The sequence below is a fragment of the Sciurus vulgaris genome, assembly GCF_902686455.1.
Source record: "Sciurus vulgaris genome assembly, chromosome: 7".
NCBI lineage: Eukaryota > Metazoa > Chordata > Mammalia > Rodentia > Sciuridae > Sciurus > Sciurus vulgaris.
This window is the reverse complement of record NC_136467.1, coordinates 35,781,799-35,805,955: the sequence shown is the minus strand read 5'-3', so window position 1 is coordinate 35,805,955 and position 24,157 is coordinate 35,781,799. Positions and strand designations below refer to the sequence as shown.

The 24,157-nt window shown below is 39.6% G+C and overlaps 1 protein-coding gene across 2 annotated transcripts in view; it reads right to left on the bottom strand.

Moving 5' to 3' along the window:
• ARHGAP18 (Rho GTPase activating protein 18) overlaps positions 1-17,702 on the bottom strand; it is a 122,309-nt gene extending 104,607 nt beyond the window's left edge. Inside the window, exon 1 of one of the 2 annotated variants that reach the window (XM_079148194.1) lies at positions 17,500-17,702. In XM_079148194.1, the coding sequence (XP_079004320.1) occupies positions 17,500-17,612 (113 nt within the window). In that variant the 5' untranslated portion in view covers positions 17,613-17,702. The remainder of the gene's footprint in view (positions 1-17,499) is intronic. The other variant, XM_079148192.1, reaches the window with a different exon arrangement.
• Positions 17,703-24,157: the final 6,455 nt, after the last annotated feature.

Below are 24,157 nucleotides of genomic sequence, written 5' to 3'. Positions count from 1 at the left end.
GTCTACTGAGATGGAGATAATTTGTGCAAGGGGGAGAGAAATGAATAACCCAAAATACTTACCTTCAAGATACACATGCTAACACTTTCCCTAACCTCAATCCTTGATAAAGGACAAAACAAACTTTGGACCCATGTATTATCAGCATGAGGCCTTTAGCAACTGGGGGATTTCTGCTTACAGATTAAGGAAACAGAAACTAAGGATAGAAGACACTGAATCATGCAGATGAGTGCTTCAGCCATCTCCATGGAAAGATCTAGCTCATCCTTAAAGGAATTCTGTGCACTCTAATATTTTGTTAAGTTAGCTGCTTTTTCTTTTCTTTCAAAGTGCTGGGGATTGAACCCAGTGCCTTGGTGCACGCAAGGCAAGCACTCTACCACTGAGCTACATCTCCAACTCTTGTTTTTTCTTAATGAAATTCACTCTTCCAGTCATTTTTTCAAGATGTTTAAATCATCACAATTTCAAGTGGAAACCTGAAAAGCAGCTCTCTCCAAGCACTACAACTTAAAGGCCAAAGGATCACAGAACACTATTGTATAAGAGACCTCTTTATTTCATTACTACTAAAAAAATATGAGAAGGTAGGTCAGACAGGGCTCCATATCCAGGAAGCACATGGAAGGAGTAAAAACCACTCCACGATGCAGCGAACAAAAGGTCCCTGTCTGGTACCTCACCCATAATTGCAGTTTTTAGGTCCTCCAAAGACTGCTAAGGGGCTATGGAGGGAGGACATACTTCCTTTGGCAGCCATGCATTCATCCCATCTGCCTGAAGTGACTCTTCTCCAGCCCATGGCTGTTCTTGCATGCCACCTCTATTGCTGTGGGTGCATCTCTTTTCATGACCACCTGAGGCGGGACTGGGCCTCCCGTAGTACCGACAGCCATGGGTACTGTAGAAAGTGACAGGATGAATTCTCCTCACCTTGAAAAATCCTTCTCCTCTTTCAGGCCCTTTCCCATTTTTCTGTTCTTGACCCCGAAGCCCAGAGATCTTTCCTTAGATGGAGACCTCTGAGCCAACTGGCCCTAGATGAAGGCTGGGCAGGTGAGGCATTTCTATCCATTTTATTTTTGCATCATGAATGTTTTACTCTTCAAAAAAATGCATGCTTCTGAGCCAGGCAGAGTGGCGCATGCCTCTAACCCAGTGGCTCAGGAAGTTGAGGCAGGAGAATCAAAAGTTCAAAGCTACCCTCAGCAACAGAGTGAGGTACTAAGCAACTCAGTGAGGCTCTTTCTCTAAATAAAATACAAAATAGGGCTGGGCATGTGGCTCAGTAGCCCAGTGCCCCCGAGTTCAATCGCTGGTATTAAAAAAAAAAAAAAAAAAATAGAGAGAGAGAGAGAGAGAGATGCTTGCTTCCTTCCTTTCTTCCTTCTCCCCAGAGAGGGGCAGGCTGCCCAGGGTGTGCTGCTAGTCTGCAAAGGCCCCTTTTGCAAGATGGCTCCATTGTGCCTGGGTTTCCCAGTAGCACATGGCTCCCATCTTCCTTTACCCTCCCTGTCCTGCCAGCACTTCGTCTGCAGACTTGGCAGCTTGGGATGATCCCTCCACTTAAACTAGTTGCCTAAGGATGGGGGACTGGTTAATGTCTGAGCTTAAGGCAGCACAGAACTTTAGGGGCAAATTAGAAAGCATGCAGAGCTCACACAGGGAACCTCACCTGATGGAGGCAGCACTGGCTGTGATCCTGGGAAAGCAGAAGCAGTTTGAGTGGACACAGAACTCTATTTTTGCTAAGATTTGCAATTTGTGGTACCAGGACGTTTATAGAAACATGTCATGCAGGGACACCTTGGCCTGGAAATCAACTATTTATAAAACAGGTCTAGGTTTAGGACCAAGAATAAGCCAGTCCCCGTATCTTCAGTTTTTGGATAAATTTTAAATTACTTTGCCTAAAAATGGAGATGCTCCTAAAAGAGCTGTAAAGTGAGTTAATCACCTGGTAAGAACTTATAAGCTTAGAAAATCCAAATGCTAAGATTTTGAAAGGTTCATAGCTAAAAGATGGTTAAATGTACAGGTTCTCTAGCCAGCCAGCCATCACTCACCACCTTCTTAAATATTTCATTAATTTAATCAAAAGTGCTTTTGAAACACCAAATGGGCCATTTTATTTTGAGACCTTTGGGTCTGCGGTAGGCCACAACTTTAATGCACTGGCCACCCCCTGAAGCATTCCAATGACTTCGCCAAGAGGAAAGAGACCATTCATTAGCCACTGTGAGAATTCCAGTTTCACAGCCAAAGAGAATGGCCCATTTGGATATCAGAGGCAACTTCAAGCACTACAGAAAGGGTACTGAAACCACCTGGACTGTGGCGAGAAGGCCGGAAGTTAACACAGACTCAGCTAGCTTATTGTCCTATTTCTGACTAAGAAATGTCTGATCAGTCAGTTTTTAAAGAAAAAACATAATCATCAATGGCAGTGAGGATGGTGGAGGTGCCACCGGTCTTTGAAAGACTTATCTTGTCACCATGTCACACTGCTTTCAGGAGATATTTTCCAATGCTTTGGAAGGGAATTCCCAGTTCACAAATGTTCACTCTGGAGAGAAAGGCACTGGCCCAGGGTTGACTCCTCTGCTGTATGAACAGGAACCCCAATGTCCCCCATCTGCTCCTGTGGCTCCCACCACAGCCATCACACACCCAGACTGCCGGAAGATCCAGGTCTTGCCTGCAATAGATGAACGCCCTGTGAACCGAGGTCCCACTGCCATTTAGATACAAAAAAAAAAAAAAAAAAAAAGGTAGCACTTACTTCAGCCTCTCAGTAGAATGAGACTAACAAGTCAGGGCTCAAGACAGAATTGATCTATACACAAGCTGTGTGACCTGAGACCAGTCACTGCACGTACCTGAGGGTCATCTTCCTCAAAATGAGGATAACAGCTCTAGTCTTATGAGGATTGAACAAATTCCCCTTTAAAGTACTTGGAACACAAAGAGTGCTTGATCAATATTTATTTTACTCTTCCTCTGCACTACAGTGTGCCCCAGTTACATGAACAAGTGACCACATGTCAGGGAACACCTTAAGGCTACATAAACTGACATACTAAATGGCAGGATTTTGTAAAACTACTGTTCCACTTTAGTAGGTAGTATCTTGGCACCTGAGGAGTCGAGTTGATCTCTCAGTGTCTCTTTTAGTACCGTAAATGCCCAGAATCCAGATTGGCATAATCTTCTCTAAATACTAAAGGGAGCAGAGCTTTTACTATAAAAATGGACACAAACTACTAGACAGTCCAACATTTTGTTGTTCTTTAACTTGTTCTGTGGATATTTCCAAAAATCGGAGTTTACAAAAATTAGAAACAAAATTATTTCTATGAATGGCATGTGGTAATGGCCCAGGTTCAAAATCAGACCTGACACTTACTAGCAGGATGACCTCAAGATAAATTACTTCACATCCCTATCATATTTACTTTGGGGGTATAAATGCAAATTTTCCCTATTAAAAAATTAGGGGAGCCAGGCGCAGTGGTATATGCCTGTAATCCCAGCAGCTGGGGAGGCCAAGGCAGGAAAATCACAAATTCAAAGCCAGTCTCAGCAACTTAGAGATTGTTCCACAAAATTTAAAAGGGCGAGAGATGTGACTCAGTGGTTAAGCACCCCTGGGTTCAATCCCTGGTACAAAAAAAAAAAAAAAATCAGGGGAGAGATGTTTTATTGAAAGAGTTGTGTTCTATGAAACTTGTGTATTAAGACACAGGAAATATTCATGATGTGGAAATAAGATACAAGAATATAGAAGGAAACACTGCAGGATTTTGGCTGTATCTGGAAATGTGTGGTGGCTGGCAGAAGACAGGAGATTTAATTTAAGTTACTATTGCTATTACTATCAAAGAGTCCAAAATGTTAACAATTGTATATTTTGGAATTAAGAAATTATTTCACTGGGCTTGCTGGTGCACACCTGTAATCCCAGTGGCTCCAGAGGCTGAGGCAGGAAGATTATGAAGTCAAAGCCAGCCTCAACAATTTAGCGAGGCCCTAAGCAACTCAGTGAAACCCTGTCTCTAAATAAAATATAAGAAAGGGTTGGGGATGTGGCTCAGGGGTTAAGCGCCCCTGGGCTTAATCCCCGGTACAAAAAAATGAAGACATTTTTCTACATAGAAAGAGACAGCTATATTTTGGGATTTCACAGGTTGTGTTCTACTGAACACTGGTTATAAGCATTTTGCAAAACTAAGGATCCCCTCAAATAAATCTGGAATAAATTTTGCTTTGAACAAAGCTAACCTGTATCTTTTAGTGACTCAAAATACTTACTAGGATAGTATATGCCACAAGAAGGCCCACAGGATTGTTTACACTCCAATATTTGACCACAAAGCCCTTTTTAAAATGGAATACTTATTAACAGTGTTCCACATACTATTTGTGAAATAAGAACCCAACACTAATTCATGGAAGAAATTTTGCTTTAAGCAGATTAACAAAGTATTAATCTCTCCTGAGATGTGCAAACAACTATTAGAATGGACTTTTTAAGAGCCCTAAGCTTAGACTTTACCTTCTAGCTTCAGGCTTCAAACTAAATTCAAAAAGGGATTTGTTTCCTTTCCCTGCAAAATGGGAATGACATGATTTCCAATCTATGGGGTAGAGGATAGGAAAATTTGTGAAAATTTATTTCTCTAAGTGACAAAAATCTAGGAATTACATGATCTGACAAAGTATACTGCCATTTCCATAGACAAGTAATTTAAATTTATGCATTAACTTCTCACAATAACAGTGGCAGTCCAGGGCCGGGGATATAGCTCAGTTGGTAGAGTGAGGCCCTGGGTTCAATCCCCAGCACCACCAAAAAAAAAAAAAAAAAAAAAAAGAAAAGAAAAGAAAAGAAAAAAACAATGGCAGTCCAAAGCTGAAGATACAAAGCTTTTTCTTTGTTGTTATTGTTATTGGTTTTTCCTGTGTACCGCCCCAAGGGATTGAACCTGGGGACACTCTACTACCTTACTGAGCTGTTCCCTGGCCCTTTTATTTTATTTATTTGTTTATTTTATTTTTGAGACAGGGTATCAATAAATTGCTGAGGCTGGCCTCAAATTTTCAATCCTCCTACTCAGCCTCCCGAGTATCTGGGATTACAGGCATGGGTCACTATGCCTAGTGATACAGGGTGTTTTTAAAGAAACATAAACATCTTAAAGTACTATTTACAAAATATTTCCTAATTTTAGAGAAAAACTCTTTCCCACTCCCCCAGAGTTCTGAGGGTTTCCAAGTCAGTGATGTTCTTCCTTTCTTTGAAACAAGTATGTCAAGAAGCAAATAGAGTTCAGTAAACAGACACAATAAAGCAAAACCTTCTAAAGGAGAAAGAAAGGAATTCCTACAGTGATGCTGTTTAGGTATGCAAGCCTCCACGGCGGTGAGAGAGAATGATTGATAAATGTATTGTACCAGGGTAGGAACATCAAGTAACTCCAACATTGGCAACTAGCTTTTATATTGCCTCTGGGATGTTTCCCAAATGTAACATGTGATCTCAAAAATATGTACTACATTTGTGTCCAATAGACCCTTGGAGTAAATATTACTGGATGTAAAAAAAAAAAACAAGGGCCTTTAGCAACTGGGATGCCAGTCATGGAGGGAACTGCTTAATTTATTATTCCATGAAGAATAGTTAGCTAACATTTTACAAGAACTTTCTCTATGTGCTAGACCCTGTCAACATTCTTTGAAAGGAATACTTCATTTCCCAGAACTCTATTTTCCTCCCAATTCAAATTGGTACTTGTGCCTAAAGTCAATTTTTAAATTTAAATTGGGTGGGTAGAAAAACATTTGAGAGTCTGGCATAATTTTTTTGTCGAAAGAAAAGAAGACTGCACAGTATAAACTGCCCTGCAAACAATAAAAACACCAATCCTTCCAAAGTATCATATCAACCAAGTCACAAATATAGTTGAGTCCTATTATATACAGGGCATTGAATCCATCTAATGATTAGGAGAAAGGAAAATGAATGCCAGGTCCTAACTTAAGGCATTTATGTTCTTGATGAATAGAAATATTCTCGAATATAAAGTTACCAAACCAAGCAAGTCAGAAGGATAAATGCATATGGACGTGTATGTACTGATAGAGAATTTTAAAGTCAAGCTCTATGGGACAGAGTGTTCTGCGTAAGTACAATTGTTAATAAGACTAGGAAAGGCAGGGAGGGCCAGATGCAGAGAGATTGTGATGACAACCAAGTAGCTTGTCACCAGTAATGACTGTCACCAATTCCTTACTCTCCCTCTGTGTGCAACTCATTCTTCCATTGAGGAGAGAATTATATTCCTCCATGATTTTGAATCCAAGTTGGCCTACATTGGTTAGCCAACAGAGCACAGTCAAGTACCACTGATAACTTCTGAAGCTGGGCCCTAAGAAGTCTAGCAGAAGGTTCCATCCACACTTCTCCATGTGCTCACTCTGGGGTAAGTCAGCAAGACTGCAAGAAGTCTGGCTACCCTGAACTGCCATGCTCTGAGGAAGCCCAAAGTAGCCTGTGGAGAAGCTACACAAGGAGGAAGAGACACCCAATTAGCCTAGATGCCAAATGTGTACAAGAAATCTCTGATGACCCCACCTCAGTCCATCTGCATCATGGCCCCAAGAAAGAACTTGACTGTGATCCTCCAGAGCCATGACAGAACACTGCTATCTTCAGCCACTAAGTTTTGGGATGATATGTTACACACCAGTGGATAATCAAAACCTCTAGCTGGTCCTTCAGGACACAGGTTGCAAGCTGCTGGGTCATATCCAATTTACAGACAAGTTTTTCGTTTTGTTTACTTAGTATTTTGAAAATTCTAATTAATATTTTCTATCAAAACCCAATTTATTTCTGAGCCTACACTTTCTAGTCATCCACTTCACTCATTTAATATATCATCTTCAGGCCTCTATCGATTCTTAAGTATCTAATTTTGTCCTAAAACACACTCACACACACACACACACACACACACACACACACACACAAGACAGCAAGGGATTACAAGGGATTAATACATTTATATAATTACCTAAGCATGTCCAATGTGATGACACTATGACTATACTATCATATGGAATAATTGAAATGCTATAATACAAAAAAAGGTTAATCTGGAAATACTGAAGTATATATTTCCATTGTCAAGAAAAAATTATCAGTGACTTTTTTCTTTTTAAAGACACACTTCTACCTTCACCCAAATAACCTGTATCAGATGACAGACCACAGCTTTGACTGTATTATTTGGGCCAATAGAAATGGACAGGCACGCACTTAGTAACTCTAGTAAAAACATTAATTATAGAATAAGTTAATCAAGTTACATGTTTCTAGACCACCTATAAATAGCCTAAGTTCCTTTCAACTTCCAGTAGCCAACTTTTCTTAGCCAAACCCAATCTCAATTATTCAACAAATTCTTTTAAAATTCTGTAGCTCAAGAGGAAACCATACACCAAGGCTTCCTAAACATGATACTGAAAAGGCTGTTTTAGAATTCATTTCAATTTTATTGTAAGCTCCCTCAGAGCAAAAATTCATTTATTTTTATATACCTATATAAAATACATATATTGACATATATGTATACATACATACACAATTTTTTATGTTTATTTGTATCCAGCAAGGACCTTCAAAGCTGTTTAGTTAAAATACATTAAAATTTTTTAAAATAATTTAAAATTTAAGATATTCATATTTACATATCCTGAAAGCATCTGAGTTATCCAAGTCTTTTTCCCATACAGAATTTTAATTTTATGCTGCTCAAAGATATATACCTATAGTTTTCCTAAAATATAGATAGTATCTGAGAGTCGTCAGCATTCAAAGATACACCAAATCTCTAACACCAAGCCATGCAAATTTCAAAATTCTTGTTAGTGTGAATCCCAAGATTTTTCTACACAGTTCTAGTTTTACAGCAGCATGGTATTAAAGCATTTCTCACTTTACTAAATTAATTACGCTATATCAGTTCTAGTCTTATTTTAACTAAGACCATAAGACCACATCAACTACTACCTTTCTTAATCTTCCCAAAGGAATGACAAATGTAAACAAGTACAGAATCCTAATGGAAGACAGGCACACGTTGAGGAAATGTGGAAAGACATCATTTAGTGGGGTCCACAAAGTTCCCATGTACCTTGGGAAGGACAATGTATACTTTTGTGAGACAAAACTAGAGGCAGCAAAAAAGTACTTCTCACTTCCCAAAGGTCCTGAGAGGCAACAGAATATTGCAGAAATAGAGAATTTATACCTCCATGCAATTTAAATATCACTTATGCTCTTGTTTATCCTTTGGAAAATGATTCTTGCATTTCAAAGAGGCATATATTCTCACGCTCCCTCCTGGTCTCCCTTCCCCTAGATACTTCCACTTTCACGGAAAGGTCCCCAGACTCTTGGAGGTGGAAGCAAAGCAGATTGCTCTTCAGAGTCATTTGTAAGCAGGAGTGCCCAGGTTTACAGGAACTTGAACCTATAGTCTAGTGCATAATAGACATTTGAAGTAAAGTTATTATGGATGCTATAGATGATGAGAATTAACAGCAAACTAAATGGAAAACAGGACTTGGCACAGGCTCAAGAGGAATTGGTTGCAGGGACTCTGTCCCTCAGATCTCCACCATGAACAAAATACTCTCAGCTTAGTTTCACTCCATGAAATTGTCCTGTCTTGTTTATGAGATCAACTAATTCATAAGGTACAGAAGTGTATTTTAAGGGTAAAAACCTGTAAGATTATCCTTTTCTCAAACACTTCAGCTATAGTGATTTACTGTTACTTTTAAATGCAAGTACTCAGATAACCTGAAGCCAATTTGCTTTTTAAGGAGCAAGAACCAATAATTTCTCCTTGCTCTATACCAGATGCTTTTCTAATTTATTAAAAAGTAACATGATTTATAAATTTACATGTACCCAAATAAAAACAAAAAAGCTATTTAAAACAGTTACCTAGGCCTACCAAGAGTTCAATATCTTTATTTCTAAGATGTTTTGTGTAATGTAATATATAAAGCTGCTCCCCCGCCCTTTCCATTGCAGCCTTTTCCCCGCCTCCCAACTACTATCAGTCTGTGAACATCCTAGCTAGCTATTGGTTCATCAGTCAGCTTGCAAGTATCCTTCTCCGTTATTGGTCCCCTGTTAGCCTGGTGGAATTCAACTGCTGAATGGTAGCTACCCCGCCATCTTTTCTCTTGCTTTTCTCTCCCCGTGACTCACTTTCTTTCTCCTCCTCACCTTTCACACTCTCGTGAGTGCCCTTTCTCTTTTCCTCTCATTTTCTCTCTTACCCTGCAGGGAGACACTGTTTGCTTAATAAACCCCCTTATATGATTTTCCCGTGTCCGGCGTGGTTTTTGTGGGTTTTCTTACACTTTGGGGGGGGGGGGGGGCATTATTTATATTAAAATAAATAATAAGTTGAGATATAAAACTTATTTATTTTTAAAATAAAGAAGTCATACCATATATGTATTAGAGGAAGTATTCATTTTCCAAACCGCTTGCAAATAAATCTCAAAAATGGTTTCAACATTATTTCCAAATTAATTTACCTATAGGTTACAGTCTTTGACTACGCTTCATCATCATAGAAAATATGCTTTCTGTCAAGCACTCTTTCTGGTAAGTTACATTTATGAACTCACTCAATCCTCATCATAACTAGTTAGTATTGTCTCCAGGTCACAAGAAAGGAGGGAAAAAATGAGGCCCTAAGACAATAAATAACATGCCCAAGGTCACACAGCTATTAAATGACAGAAGCACAACTCCAATCCAGGCATTCTGCCACCAACTCCCTCTCACACACCTTCATTCAGATTTTTAACTTGAATGGAACAAGTACTTTGCTAAGGCTTAGGTGTAAACCTATGCATTCCTCCTCCTCCTCAAAAACAAACAAAAAAAAACCCACAGGCAAGATCCCCACCCATGATGAACTTATATCTGGATATCTATAGTAAAAAAGAAAATGCAAGTTAAACAAGAAAGTTCAGTATGACAATCTGACTCTGGTTAAGTGAAATGCCTGGGGAAGATTTAAGATGCACTGAAAAGGGTTTAGTAATAATGGTCCTCATCTGTATGTATATTTTTTATTTTTATAATTAACCTGGTGAAGCAAACAAGAGCATTATTATGCTGACTTCATAGATAAGGAAACAGATGGAAGTACTGCATCCTAAACATCTCAGCACAGATGCCACATCCTTCCTGCAGGAATCTACCATACCCACAGACCCTGCTTCTCTAAAAAGACCAAAAATAGCCAAATTCCACAGTGCCTGGGGATCTACTATGGCCTGTTCCAAAAGACGAGATGGGCAAATCTGATCCCCTTTTCAAAATGTGAAATAAAGAAATGGGTCAGGTAGCCAAGTTGAAAGAAGATAGAGGGACACTCAAGAAAAGCCATCACACTCAAGCTGAAATGATATTATAAAGCCAGAGGGTAAAAACCAAGAGTCTCAAAGAGAGAAAGCAGGCATGCCAGAAGGGACACCACATGACCAGTCCCTGAGGGCAGGAGATGCCTCCTTTTCCTCTGAGCCAGATCCCTGTGATAAGCCCCACTTCCGCTAAAGAAATTCAAGTGTCCTATGCAGCCGAAAAGGAACTACACCTGTGAGTGCAAAACAATCAAGGTTTTACCCTCTCCTTCAACACAGAAATTCAGATACTTGGTAGACTTTGCCTGAAAAACACTCTACATGTGCTGACTGGCCATGCAGGTCTCTATGGCTTCTGTTTACTTCTTGCAAACAAGAAAAAAAAAAAAAAAAAGCCAATTTGGCTAGCCCAGTGATAAACACAGAAGTCAAAAGAAATGTGTCTTCAGAAGGACCCAGACATCATCCTCTAAGCCCCCTTCGCTCATTCCCACTCTCCTCAAATCATGAGGCTTCTTATTCTCTATCTCTTTTTATCAAAAAAGAAAAAACCCACTACATATCTTACTGAATAACAAGCCATTACATTGCAAAGTATTTGTATGAAATGCAAAATTTGGAGGACACTAAACTAGAGAGGAGAGCTCAGGTGAGGGTTGTCGTCACACCTGTCCTAGCACACCTTTTTCCCCCCCAAAAGCAAATGATCATGATCCTAGTGACCACCCCTGCCACCATGAGAAAAACTCTTAAATGCTTACATTCCTCCTCTTGTTCCTAGTGAGGACTTCTGTGACCTGGTTTGTCTGAGGGCTGTGAATTTCTGCAATTCTGAGCTTGTACAAGGATGGCTGGGAGAGAATCTTTGCAGGACCTCTGAGTAGAGCCCAATCCAGGGAGGTAGGAGAGAGAAGGGAGAGAGACCTCATACTCATGAACAAGGAGCACAGGGAATTTCTGCCCCCACCAGGGACGGCCTTGGCCTCTAGGGTGCTAGGTTCTTTCTCTGAAGTATGAGGGAATTTAAAGAGAAACAACATCATATGTTCTGGGGATCCATCCCAACCATTAAAATGACTTTTAAGCCAGTCATACGGCAGTCAGCAGCAATCGCATGCACATTAAACTCATGGATTCTCATAAGTCCATTCTGCTTCAACACTCTTGGAAGTACAAGAAATACTAATAAAACTAACACCCAGAAAGAACAATGATCAACCTTTAAATGAGAGCGAGTCCCGCTCAGAAGAGATAAGGTACACAGTGAGGTTGTGCAGTTGAAGGAAGAAGTGTGCCATGGAAATAGAGGTAAACTTCCAGCAGGTTCTTCTCAGGGTGGGGATGTGTAATATGATTTCTAAGTCCTTGTATTGGAAAGGCATAAATCTAATAGGCTCCATGAAGATAACTTTAAACAGGTCCACAAAAATCACAGGCCTTCCAGAGGAGGACAATTAAAAGGCAAGTATCATGTTCCCCCAAGCAAAGGGGGTGCTACTCAGCGACAATGAGAGTCATACCTAACAATTCAGGAGAAACTTCTGCATGGGGCTTCTGAACTATACAGTGAAGAAAACGAGTCCTTAAAAAGCACTTTTAGATCATGAATTTGAGAACTAGATTAGCCTAGAAAATGGTCATCCATATGGACAGGCTGAAAAAATGCATTTCATCATTAAATCCTATAAAAATGAGGAAATATGCCTTAAGAGCAATAGAAAAACTCATTTAAAAAATGCCCCTTCTGGGCTGGGGAGATAGCTCAGTTGGTAGAGTGCTTGCCTTGTAAGCATAAGGCCCTGGGCTCGATCCCCAGCACAAAAAAAAAAAAAAAAAAAAAAAAAAAAAAAAAGTGCCCCTTCTTTCACCAAAATAATGATTTCAGATAATACACAAATTCAGAAGGAAAGAACTCCATCAAGGGTGTAGCCCATAGGTTTTAAAGTGCTATGGGGATGCACAGAAAAGTCCTGACCTCGTCAAGAGGGTCACATCCTTCTCTTAATGCTTCTCTCCAAAAGATGTTTCCAACTTAGATGCCCAAACTGAGCTTCACATCTTACCCAGCCCACACTCCTAATACATTCCAAGAAATTTCTTTAATTAATGACAATTCTGTTATGGTTTAGATATTAGGTATCCCCCGAAAGAGTATGTGTGAGACAATGCAAGAAAGTTCATAGGTGAACTGATTGGGTTATGAGCATATTAATATAATCAGTGAATTAATCCCCTGATAGGGATTAACTGGGTAGCGATTAAAGGTAGGATGTGACTGAAGGAGGTGGGTAATCAAGGGTGTACCTTTGGGGGTATATATTTTGTCCCCAGTGAGGGGAGTCTCTGTCTCCTGATGCCATGTTCCCAGCTGCATTCCTCAACCACACACTTCTGCCATTATATCCTGCCTCACTTCAGGCTCCAAGGAATGGAGTCTGAGTCTATGGACTGAGACCTCTGAAACTGTGAGCTCCAAAATAAATTTTTCCCCCTCTAATAGTTCTTGTCAGGTCTTTTTGGTCACAGCAGTGAAAAAGCTAACTAAAACAATGTCCTTCCAAGTTTCTTGGTCCCAAACCCCTGCAATCATCTTTATTCCCACTTACTCATGCATCACAACCATCAGGAAATTCTATAGACTCGACCTTCAAAAGACTCCACTGCTCACTCCCCATAATACCACAGTGACCTGGACCTTGGCCCAAACCACCATCACCTTTGCCCCGAGAGCTGTTGCTGCTTCTACAGTCTATGATCAACACTATACCAGAGTAACCTTTAAAAGTGAAATCTGTTCTCTGTCCTCAAAACCCTCCCCCTCAAAGTCTTCTCATTTTACTTTAAACATAAACCAAAGGCCTCAAGAGCTCCACAAAAGGCCATCGGCTCTCCCTTTTTTTTCTTCTCCAGCCACATAGGGTTCTTTGCTCCTCTGGGTAGTTGCTCTACTTAGCCTAGGTTTATGGCTCCTATACTTCCTACCCTTTGCCATGAAATTTCTTGCTCACAGATATCTGCAGGGCTTGACTGCCTCGCCTGCTCAGGTCTTTATTTTCTACTCCAGGAACCACTCAGGTATTATGTTCCCCACTTTAACCCCAGCTCTTGGGCAACTGCCCGACACTGAGCAAGAACTTGGGGATTCTATGTGGAATGACTAAGCAACTGATTGTGCTTTCAGAACCAAGGAACGGTGAGACTTGGAAAAAGTCCAGAACTGAGATGAGCATCTGAAGATGGCAGCCCTCTTCCATTAGGCACACTGGGCCATAGTTCTTAAAGGTGAAAGAGGGAAACACGGAGAGCAGGAGGGAGTCCAGCTGCCAAAAAAGTCTCCACCCACATTCCATCTTTCCCACCCATGCCCGGAGGCAGGCCTTCACTAGGAGCTGTTCCTAGTTCCAATCATTAAAGTTCCTAGGGATCAAAAGAAACTTTCCCAAAGAAATGTTACCCTTCAAAGGTCTAAACTTTTACATTATGGTTTATTTTTAAATATGTCAGATAAGCACATAGATCTTGCCCATGCTTCTTAATATTGATATAAATGCTTCTGAACAAAGGAAGAATATTCTATACGCTGTAAAGCCCAATCATTTTTCTTTTTCTTTATCTAGTGTTAAAGATAGCAGCAGCTAGTTATGTATCAGACACAGGACACGGGCCTTTGTGTGGACCATCCCACTTAAACTTGAGTACTATTATTAAGTTTGATTTACAGATAGAAAGTTAAGTAACTCTTCCAAGGACATGATGATAATGAGTGAGAAGGTCAGGATGTAAACCAGGTAGGTTAGTTTCAGAGTTTACAATGTTAGGGTTTAAGTCACCACAGAGCACCTCTTGGTTCTACCTACTCAATACCTATGGCAAATAGAATCAGTAAGATACTATACAATGACAGCCATATGTTGTTTTTAAAAAGACATAGAAACATCTCATTCTTCATCCTATTTAGATAAAGAGTTAAATGGTTCAATAAGAGAAAAACTTGACATTAACATTAAAATATTAACAAAAATGCTACAAAACAATCAGAATAGTTTTCTCTTAAAAGGACGGTAAAGTTGAAAGAACAGTGTAAATAGACAAAATACAGTATTCTTTTAAAAAAAAAGGTGCTTTTCAAAAGTAAACACTTGAAGAATCCTGCTTGAAAAACAAGTAAATAAAGTTTTATAAATATAGCTACTCATAAAAAGTGGTTTCCTTTGGAAACATTTGACTGTGTAAAGTTAGCTAGAACAGCTAATGTTGATGTATTTCTCCCAATCCAGAAACATTAAAAAAAGGAAAAAAAAAAAAACACAACAACCCAGGATTCTACAAATATTTTCAAGGCCCTAACCAGGAGTGGGAGAAATTCTTTAATCTGGCATCCGATGAATGTGTTCTGATAAAGAGGGATAATGGAGTGGAGGGAATTTTAGACTAATAAATTACTTAGAAAAATATTAATTCCCTACTATCCCTGGTTTTTTTGTTTTGTTTTGTTTTGTTTTTTGTGGTGCTGGGGATTGAACACAGGGCCTTGTGCTTGCAAGGCAAGCACTATACCAATTGAGCTATATCCCCAGCCCTATCCCTGTTTCTTAAAACCAGAAATAAAAGGACTTGTTCAGGCAAAGCTTTAAAAAAACAAAAAAAAAAATTTATAAACATGCTAAGTCATATATGTAAAAGCTCCTTACACTTCTTGATTAAATAGTTCAAAGTACATATTATTAAAAAGAAAAGAAAATCTTGTAACAAATGAAGTCAGAATTTGTGGTACCTACAATAACTAAATAGGAGGAAAGGCAGAGACTAATTCAGCCTCTTTTGAAGAGTTTTGTTTTGATTTCATTTCTTGGAGAATTCTATAAAACAGGTATCAACCATCAATCTTGCACTTTAGAGTAGTTGACCAGACATAACCAAAGTCTCATTTGCCCCCCAAAATCATCATATGCTTAGATTACTAGTGATCCCAGTTCACCCTCAAATCCCTCTTCCTTCTATGCATTTCCAACCCCCATGCCAATTCCAGCATCTTAATTCTTCCAGGCTACAGAGGGTGCATCTCAAAGTTACATTATGTTCAACTGGAAAATTATTCCATGCTTAAGGGTAAAAGCTAATAGGACTGTCCCTCCTCCCTGCCTTTCTTCCCAGCCCTCAAACCAGGTTTCCACGTTCTCTAACCAATGTAATGTAAATTAACCGTGCCTAGACTCTAAATCAGTGAAGGTGGGAGGGGGGCGCCCTATGGGCAAGTAATATGGTAGTCAGCAGGCAAAGTCTTTGGAGAGCAGACCTGGAGCTGCAGCCCAGCTCCGAACACTTGCTGCAGGGGCAGTGGCCCACCCTGCAGCCTCAGCGCTTCTTGGTTCTGTTTCAGCAACAGTTGAGAATGATCCCTGCCTCTGCTGTTTGCTCAACCCGCTGGAGTACAGGCTACCCATGACAAGCTGCAAAACTGCAGACACAGCAAAAAGTGTCTTGGGAACTAGATTTGCAGTCCCAGGCAGATCCTAGAACTAGAAACCTTGCACCTACCCAAGGAATTCTCAAGTTTGAGTCCTTGTAGTAAAAACAAAAGGTTTGAACACAAGTTCCTATGGTTCTATTCACTCTGAGAATCCAGATCCAAAATTCAGCTCAGATCCTCAGGCCACTCCAGTCTGAAATCACTAAAGAACATGCTGAGTTTGCACAATTCTGGCAATTTTGACTGCAATGTGGAAGCTAAATTATGGTTGGCATGGGATTGGTGTTGCAGGCTTATTGCTGAAAGATTACCACATACACACATGTATATCCACGTGTAATACATATACATGTATCTACCTATTCTATGCAAAAACTGGATGAGAACAGTTAATGATTTCACCAAAAAAATACTTAAAAGGACAGAAAACGGTAACAGCTACAGCACAAGCAGCAATTCCCTTTTATCTTTGGAAATGAATTCATTCAATGGAATACATACTGTGGGTGCCATGTGAGAAAAAAGTTCTGGTCAGCCCAGAGTATTACAGCCATTCCTTTGATTCGCTCACCTCCCCCATATTTGGGGATTTTAAAACAAATGAAAGAAGGCATTATTTCAGCTTAAGGCACATAAGGCAGCATAAGTCACTTAAGAACAAAGAAGGTTTTATATCACATTAAGCATCAAGGAGGAAATGCACTTTCTGATAACTAATTAAGCACTCTAGGCTAGTACGTTAGCATTGGCTTTCTGCAATCTTCCAGGCCAATATTTACCATTTCTATCTAAGAAGGTAAAAATGTTCAGCAAGTAAGAAGGTCACTAAGGGGAGAAGGGGGACGAAAATCCCTTGAAAAACAGAACAAAGTACACAGATAGGGAGGAAGGTCCTCTTTGCACCTCAGTGGTCTATAGTACATTTGCCCTCTCTGCCTATAGAGTGATTTAACATTAACCACATTTCATTCCAGAGGTAGAGCACTATCTCCTGACATAAATTCTTTTTTGGAAACCCCAGAGCGGGGGAAAAAAATCCACATACGCAAAAGAATGTGAAACATACTGCCACAGGCCAGTGTCTTGGGCATTTTGCCTAAGAGGTTTGCTTTCAGTGAGGAGGAGGGGGGGAACACACTGTAACAACAACAGCTTGTACAGTGAACAGCCTCCCTGCCTTTTGGCAGACTTTCCCAGCTAACAGTTCCAGTGGCTGTGTCTTGAGCCCATTCAAGAATTCCATCTCATAGGAAGTGTTTCAAATTTGGTCATTTGATCTTTCAGCATTTGCAAATGCACCTGCTGAGCAACTACTCTGACAGCCATACGGCCATATCCCCATTTCCTTCTGCTTCTCCTTCACCAGTAATCAGATGGGCTATTCCAGACCTGGACGGGAGATGAAAAGTACCTAAAAGCCATGCCAAACACTTCTGCAGCTGCGTGAGGTCAGGCTCCAGGTGCACAGGTAACTCCCTTCTCCCCACACCGGCTTCCCTGTCACTTTTTTCCTGGAGCAGGGAAGGGGTTTTCCTTTTGTTAGCTGGCTTTCAAGCACCAGGGCTTACCTCGAGGTGGCCTCCTCACCTCCCCGTGCGTGGTTCTCCCCCACGGCCTGGTCCTTGCCGCTGGGGTGGTAGGCAGTTAGCACAACTCCCTGGGAACTGGAAAGCCAGCTCATGGTGAGAGAAGGGGCATAATTTCTGCGATCCTGCCACAGAGGGGAATGAAGTTCCTGTCTCGCCTGGCAACTTGCTCATTAGCATCGGCCAGCTCCTCCCCGTGGGGCCGGCGATTCACACGGGAGGGGCGGGGCCTCCCTCTGAAGGGCTTCCTGGATCTCCAATTAGAAGCCGGGACTCGGGCGGTTCAGCTGCGGGGCCGCTCCGGGCAGAGCGGCTTTAGTAAGCGCCCCTCCCCAGCCCAGGCGGACAGGTTGCCCCGAACCCGGAATGATTCGGATCTGCTTAAACTGCCAGACTATACTCAACTCATCAACGTAAGTACTAGCCCCGCGGGCTAGGAAACAAGGAGTCACTGCTCTTTCCCCCTTCCCAATTCCTGTTTCCATCTGATAATTTCTGCTGCTTCATGGAATATGAGTAAAGGGGTTTCTTAACCCCGTCGTGCACTGCCTTAGCCGCAGCAAAACCCAACAAACCTACCGCTGTGCCACACCGCCAGTAAGAAGGGTTCTACTTCTTATGTTTGGTTGTATGTGCCCTCATTTAAAAAAAAAAAAAAAAAAAAAAAAAAAAAGACTGGAATAATGTCGTCTCCTTTCACATAAGAGCCCATGCCAAGTATATCTTTTGCTTTATCAAAACACTCCTCAGGACCAAAAAGACATCAACCTATGCTCTGATAAATTAATGCAGAGAATAAAAGTACCCACCATCTGTTGAGCAGGTGCATGCATGCAGGTTCACACACACACCCCCCAAAATAGGTTATCAGTAATAGTAATGAGGAAGGCTAAGGAACAGGTGAGGTGCCTTGACTAAAATAGTTCAGTGACCAAGTGCCAGAAGCTGGATTTGAACAGAATCGTAGCCTAATTCCATTCTTTTTCATCAAAATGCTGTTTAGTTGATGAGGAAACAAACTCAAAAGTTATGAAAAATACAAGAGACACCTGTTTTCTCCTGTCGCCCCCCCCAAAAAAAGAAAAATCCCCAAAACAAAAAAAGCCTACTCTCATCAATATCTAGTAATCCAGATATTTTTGTTCTTTAGGCTCTATTGGTCTATGTATCTAAAATTCCTCATGAACAAGTTTTTTATTTCATTACTCCAAAACACTGTTGATACTTTATTTAAAACTATGAGAAATAATTTATTCATAAAAAAAGTATTTATTTTTTAAAAAAACCTTTGTCATATCTGTAGTGAACTCATTTACAAAAGTCTTCCTTCACAGCTGGTTGCTCAGTCTTTCCATCAGCCACCTCCTAGGGCCCTCCCTGCTGTCTGCTTTCTGTCCCCATTGCCTCAACCATACTGGGCCCTATAATTAGGTGTTGGTTCCTTTTAGCCCTTCTCCTTGTCACCTCCTCTAACTTATGTGTCACCTCATTATTCCACCCCAGCACCACCCCAATGTCCTCTCCTTGCTTGAAAACCTTCACTGGCTCCCCATTGCCAACAGAGTTAGTTCTAAACCTTTGAGATGATTACCAGCCGTTCTCCTACCTTACACACACATACATGCCTTTCCATCTCATCTGCCAGTCACCAGTCCCTCAGGTCACACTGTCATTCCTTTCCCTTCATCTGATTCAATTTGTCCACATCCTGGGACTAAAGCAAATGTTGAATGTAGGAAGAATTAAAACTCTACTAAACTTTTATATCAAAATTAGTATTAGACCAGTGGCTCCCATGCAGATACAAGGGCTGACTCATCATGTTTACTAGTCTAGACAAAATAAAAAATTAACAGAGGGTCAGACAGTAAGTAGACTAGAGTATATGCATTTTGTCTCTTTACTGTCCTAAAGTGGGAAAAAATGGTTAATATTCCCCATATTTACCTCTTTTTAAAAAATGTAGCTCCTCTGAAATTCAAAAAAATAAAAAAGAAAAGAAAAAGGGGGGAATCACTATCTTATGGGATTATAGATGGTAATCACAATACTCTGTTTTGTAGACTCTTTCCTTCCCAGTTTTTCTCTGCCCCACCCTTTCCTTTACTTCCCTGGGCCTCCTGTTAACCTTCTTCCTCTTTCTCCTCACTCTTCTCTCCTTTCTTTGCTGGATCTTCAGTCTCTGGCATGCCTGGAACACTGCTCAGGTATTCAATTTGTGATAAAGATATTTTGTCCATTTGTAACCAAAACAATAATTAAGTTATATCTTTGCCTAATCTTTGTTCATTTAATAGATTAATCGTAATGTACGAATTGAATGTAACTTTTACAAGTTGAAAATTATATCTGGGTTCATAGTAACCACCTTCTTTTTAATTTCTGGGAGGCAGGAAATGTGATACAAATTGATTTCCATAGTTTAGTATATAAAATTTGAATCCTGCTAATTTAACTTTCAAGCACATGGAAATTCTCCATGCCCCTTCTCCATTCTTCCCACTAAGCTCTGTTGTTAACCATTCTGAGAGTATTTCCTGCCAGCAGACGGCTGGCAGGACTGTGCCCTGGAATACATGGGCTCTGATATGAGCTCGAGGTTGGGGTGGGGGGAAATGTCTTCAAAGTCATTTCCCTATGTCATCAGAGAAGCAAACTTAACTATCCATATGGTCTCTTGAAAGGCTGTTCTTATTTCACACCCTAAACCATACCAAGAGTTAGCCAGGATCCATCCCCATCCCTTATGCCATATTAACCTTACATAAAGACCCATTTTATAAAAAAATAAACACTCTTACTCCCTTCCTCAGTCATTTTAAACAAACACCAAGAACCTCAGGTCCTTGAAGATGTTAGTATTCCAAACTTCTAAATGCGCACCAAACACTTACCTGTTATGGAACATCTTAGAAAGTAATTAACAACATCAAGACAGTTAAAACATGCATTTCATCCATTCTCTTTAAGTGGGGTGTACTAGATGTCATGGGAAGGGAAAAGGAAGCTGCAATTTATGTACTCAGGTCGTTAAAAATAGAATGGACATAGTACCACGGTCTGACAATTTGACAAAAATGTTCAAAAATAACAGAAAAAGTTAAGTACTAGTAGTGTCAAAGAGTTTATTAACTGGTTTTCACATTTTGATGCAGGAGCCTATTTAGTAAATTATATTTGAAAAGAATCAAAATCACCATGGAATAAATATATTATTAAAAATTTCTCTACTAGTCAATTTTATTTTTTTAAAGGAATTAACTAGGAAGAATGTGCACACTCTAATCTGTATAAGGTGATATAAAACCTAGGTAGGGACACCAAAGCCATGTGAAAAGGATCTTTCAATTGGTGAAGTGCAACTCAATTTATAATACCGTATGAGAAGAACTTGAATAAATTAATCAGAAACTGAGACGTTAAGGTTTACATAAGTGATAAAACCTAAGTTTGTAAAGTAGCATTGACTAATGAGGGAGTGTTCTAACCTCCTGTTCCTGATGTTTAATCAGGCCTTTGTAGGAGTAATTCTTGAAAGCTTGAGGGCTAGCCAATTTTGTGCTGAGGAACTGTGACAGAAAAATATTTTACACACAGAATCTAAAACTACCTCCTTGAAAATTGCACATTACTAATTCTATCTGAAGCAACAAGGAATGAGGCTTTTCCCTTCCTCTGGACAACTCTAAAAATTTCTACATTCTTATCAAAGTTATTTTCTTAACTGTTCTTCCAGGGAAAAAAATATGAGCCACCCCTGGAATAATGTGCAAGCTATTGCCAGAGGCTAATGTAGGTTTTTTGGCAAATGTTTAGAAAATAAATTATTCTTACAACTGAAGAGTTCATTACCAGTAAGTAATAATTGCTAATATTTGAGTGCTTGCTCTTTGCTAGACATGATCCACGTGGTTTCTCATTTAATCATCACAACAGTCTTAAGATAGATATTAGAATTATGTCTACTTTAAAAATGAGGAATTTGAGGTCACCCACTAGCAGGTGGCAGAACCAAGACAAATAAGCCTAGGTTTATGCAACCACTGAGGTTAGGCACTCAAACATTAAGGGTGCACCTATCCTGAAACTGACACTATTTCATCTATGAAAAGATTCATATGAATAACAAACAAGATAAATAACATACAGCAAATTGAAGCTGTCCACAGCCAAATGGAATACTGTTATACGTACCATGTGTGAGGGGGTGATTTACATTCAGACTGGAACAAACGCATTAGTTTCTTTTCTGGCACTTTGAAACTTGTTTTTAATGTCAAGTAACTGAAGTAGTTATGGCACACTATATAGCCCACTCTAAAAGGTCATTATCATTATGCTATTCTATCTTTTTTTGGAGAAGTGGAATTGAACCCAGCAGTGTTTTAAAATAAGCTACATTCCCAGCCCTTTTTATTTTGAGACAGTTGCTGAGGGTAGCCTGGAACTTGGACCTTCCTGCCTTAGTCTCTCAAGTAGCTGGGATTACACACATGCCCACCCCCATACTGGCCATGTAAAATAGTTTCTGCTGACAGAAATGATATGAAAGTACTCTGGCCATTATATTTATGAACATTCTTTTTAATTCTTTAATACCAAACAGATTAGGTTTGTGGACCTGGAAAAACACAGAATTTGTTAGCCATGAGGGCTTCGAAAGAGCCTAGAGGAGAGTGGAATTGTGAAGGGTCATTTTCACTTAATTTCATGGTGAATGACCTATTGTATTAAGACTAGACTTTATCCAAGAAAAGAAAGGACAATGACCCTTAGTTTCCTTTAATTTTCTCCTGCTTACTGAAGGAGACCCATGTTGCAAACATTTGCAACTGGAAGCATAAAGTCAAGAATGAAATTATATCCTAGAAGATAGAACATTCTGGAAAGGTAGAATTTTGCTGATGCATAAAAGCTCAATTTGAAAAATACAGAACTGTATGAATATTTAGATGTGCCCAAATACAAACGCCTCATCCGGAAATAAGATTAAAAAGACATCTCCTCATCATGTGAGAGAAACCCCAGTGACTGGGGAAATCTTGATGAAGCTGCATATCTAGGAAAGGAGATGAGCTGATTTTTGACTTGGAGAAAAAGGAGAATAGAAACCATGTTTCTGTTTTTTAACAATGGTGGCTACCCACTCCAAAATGAAGACAGTTTCAGTGTTTTAGTATAGTTCCTAAAGTAGTTATCCCATTTTTCTTGAACAAAATACTTAATAAAACTGCATAGATGTCACCAAAAGGAATTTGTTTCATTAGCCCGTTGCAATTTTTACTTTTATTTTGGAGGGAGGGGTACCAGGAGTTGAACTCAGACACATCTTGTCTGAGACAAATTGTTCAGGGCCTTGCTAAATTGCTGAGGCTGGCTTTTGGGAAATTTCTAATGCTAGAAATATCTTCAAAAATGCAGAACCAAAATTCTTCTGGAATAAAAAAATTCATACTCTATTTACAGATATGGAGCGCCTCAAATATTCAACAGCACACCCAGTATTGTGTCTCTAGATAAGAAATTAGATGCATACGTCATCGTGGATCAACACTTTCTACAAGTGCACACATTTGGTGGCAAAAATATTTTAGGGTCATCTAAATTGTCAGAAATCATATTTGGGCCTTAATCACCCACTTCTCAAAATTAGGCATCACGAAACAATTGGAAAATATTAGCATCCTTTTTAATGACACAGAACCTCACTTGTTTTTTAGAATATTTTAAATATGTTTGATTGTTCTTCATGGAGAAGTTTCAGTTTTTAAAGCCCATTCTTAAAATAATTTCAAAGATAAAGTTATTGGGTGCGGCACTTGGCTTATTTAATAGTAATTCTTGTCAGCTGAATGAGTAAATCTTTGCATTTTTAAGATACAGAATACTTATATACAGTTATTAGAGCTGTTTTGCACAATCAGCCTTGTCAGCCAAGGTGAAAAATTGAAATACTAGATAAGTTTTTGAATTCCACAATTCGAATGACACAATTGTACGGTGGATTATGGAAGAACTCCCCCTCCTCAATGTCTCTACGAGCAAAAACCTCAGAACCCTTTTGCTAGTTTGCTTACTCTTAGCCAAATGGGAGGGTAACAGTTCTCGACCCCCTGAGTTAAACTCAGGATCCTGGAGGATCGATGTCCAGTCTTGACATGCCTACTGTGTCTAGCACAGCAAGTTATGCAGTCTCTCATTTCCTCTACCAATATGGAACTCTAAAGATCAGGGTCTTACAGCAATTGCTGTCATGAACTATACATATAAAATAGAAAGCAGTCTTATTAAAATTTTGGAGACTCTTCTTTGGCTGTTTGTTTATTAGAAATCAGTTTTTTAAATTAACTGGGGAAAAAAATTATACCATATTCCCTCAATTTTAAAAAACAGATTTTAGTACTTCTGTCATTTAGTACATACCTGAAATACTTCAGATGATTTGATATGGTGGCAAGACTTATTTGCCAATAATCTATTAAGTTTTATTATCTTACAATTAATAGCAACTTAAAAATCAAGGAAATAAAGTACTTTTTCTGCAAAATTTTTGCATAATTTACTTACTTTGTTGAGTAAACATATTTATGTCATTGGTTTTATACTCTTTCTGTGAAAGAATTTCCAGGCTGGTGCTATG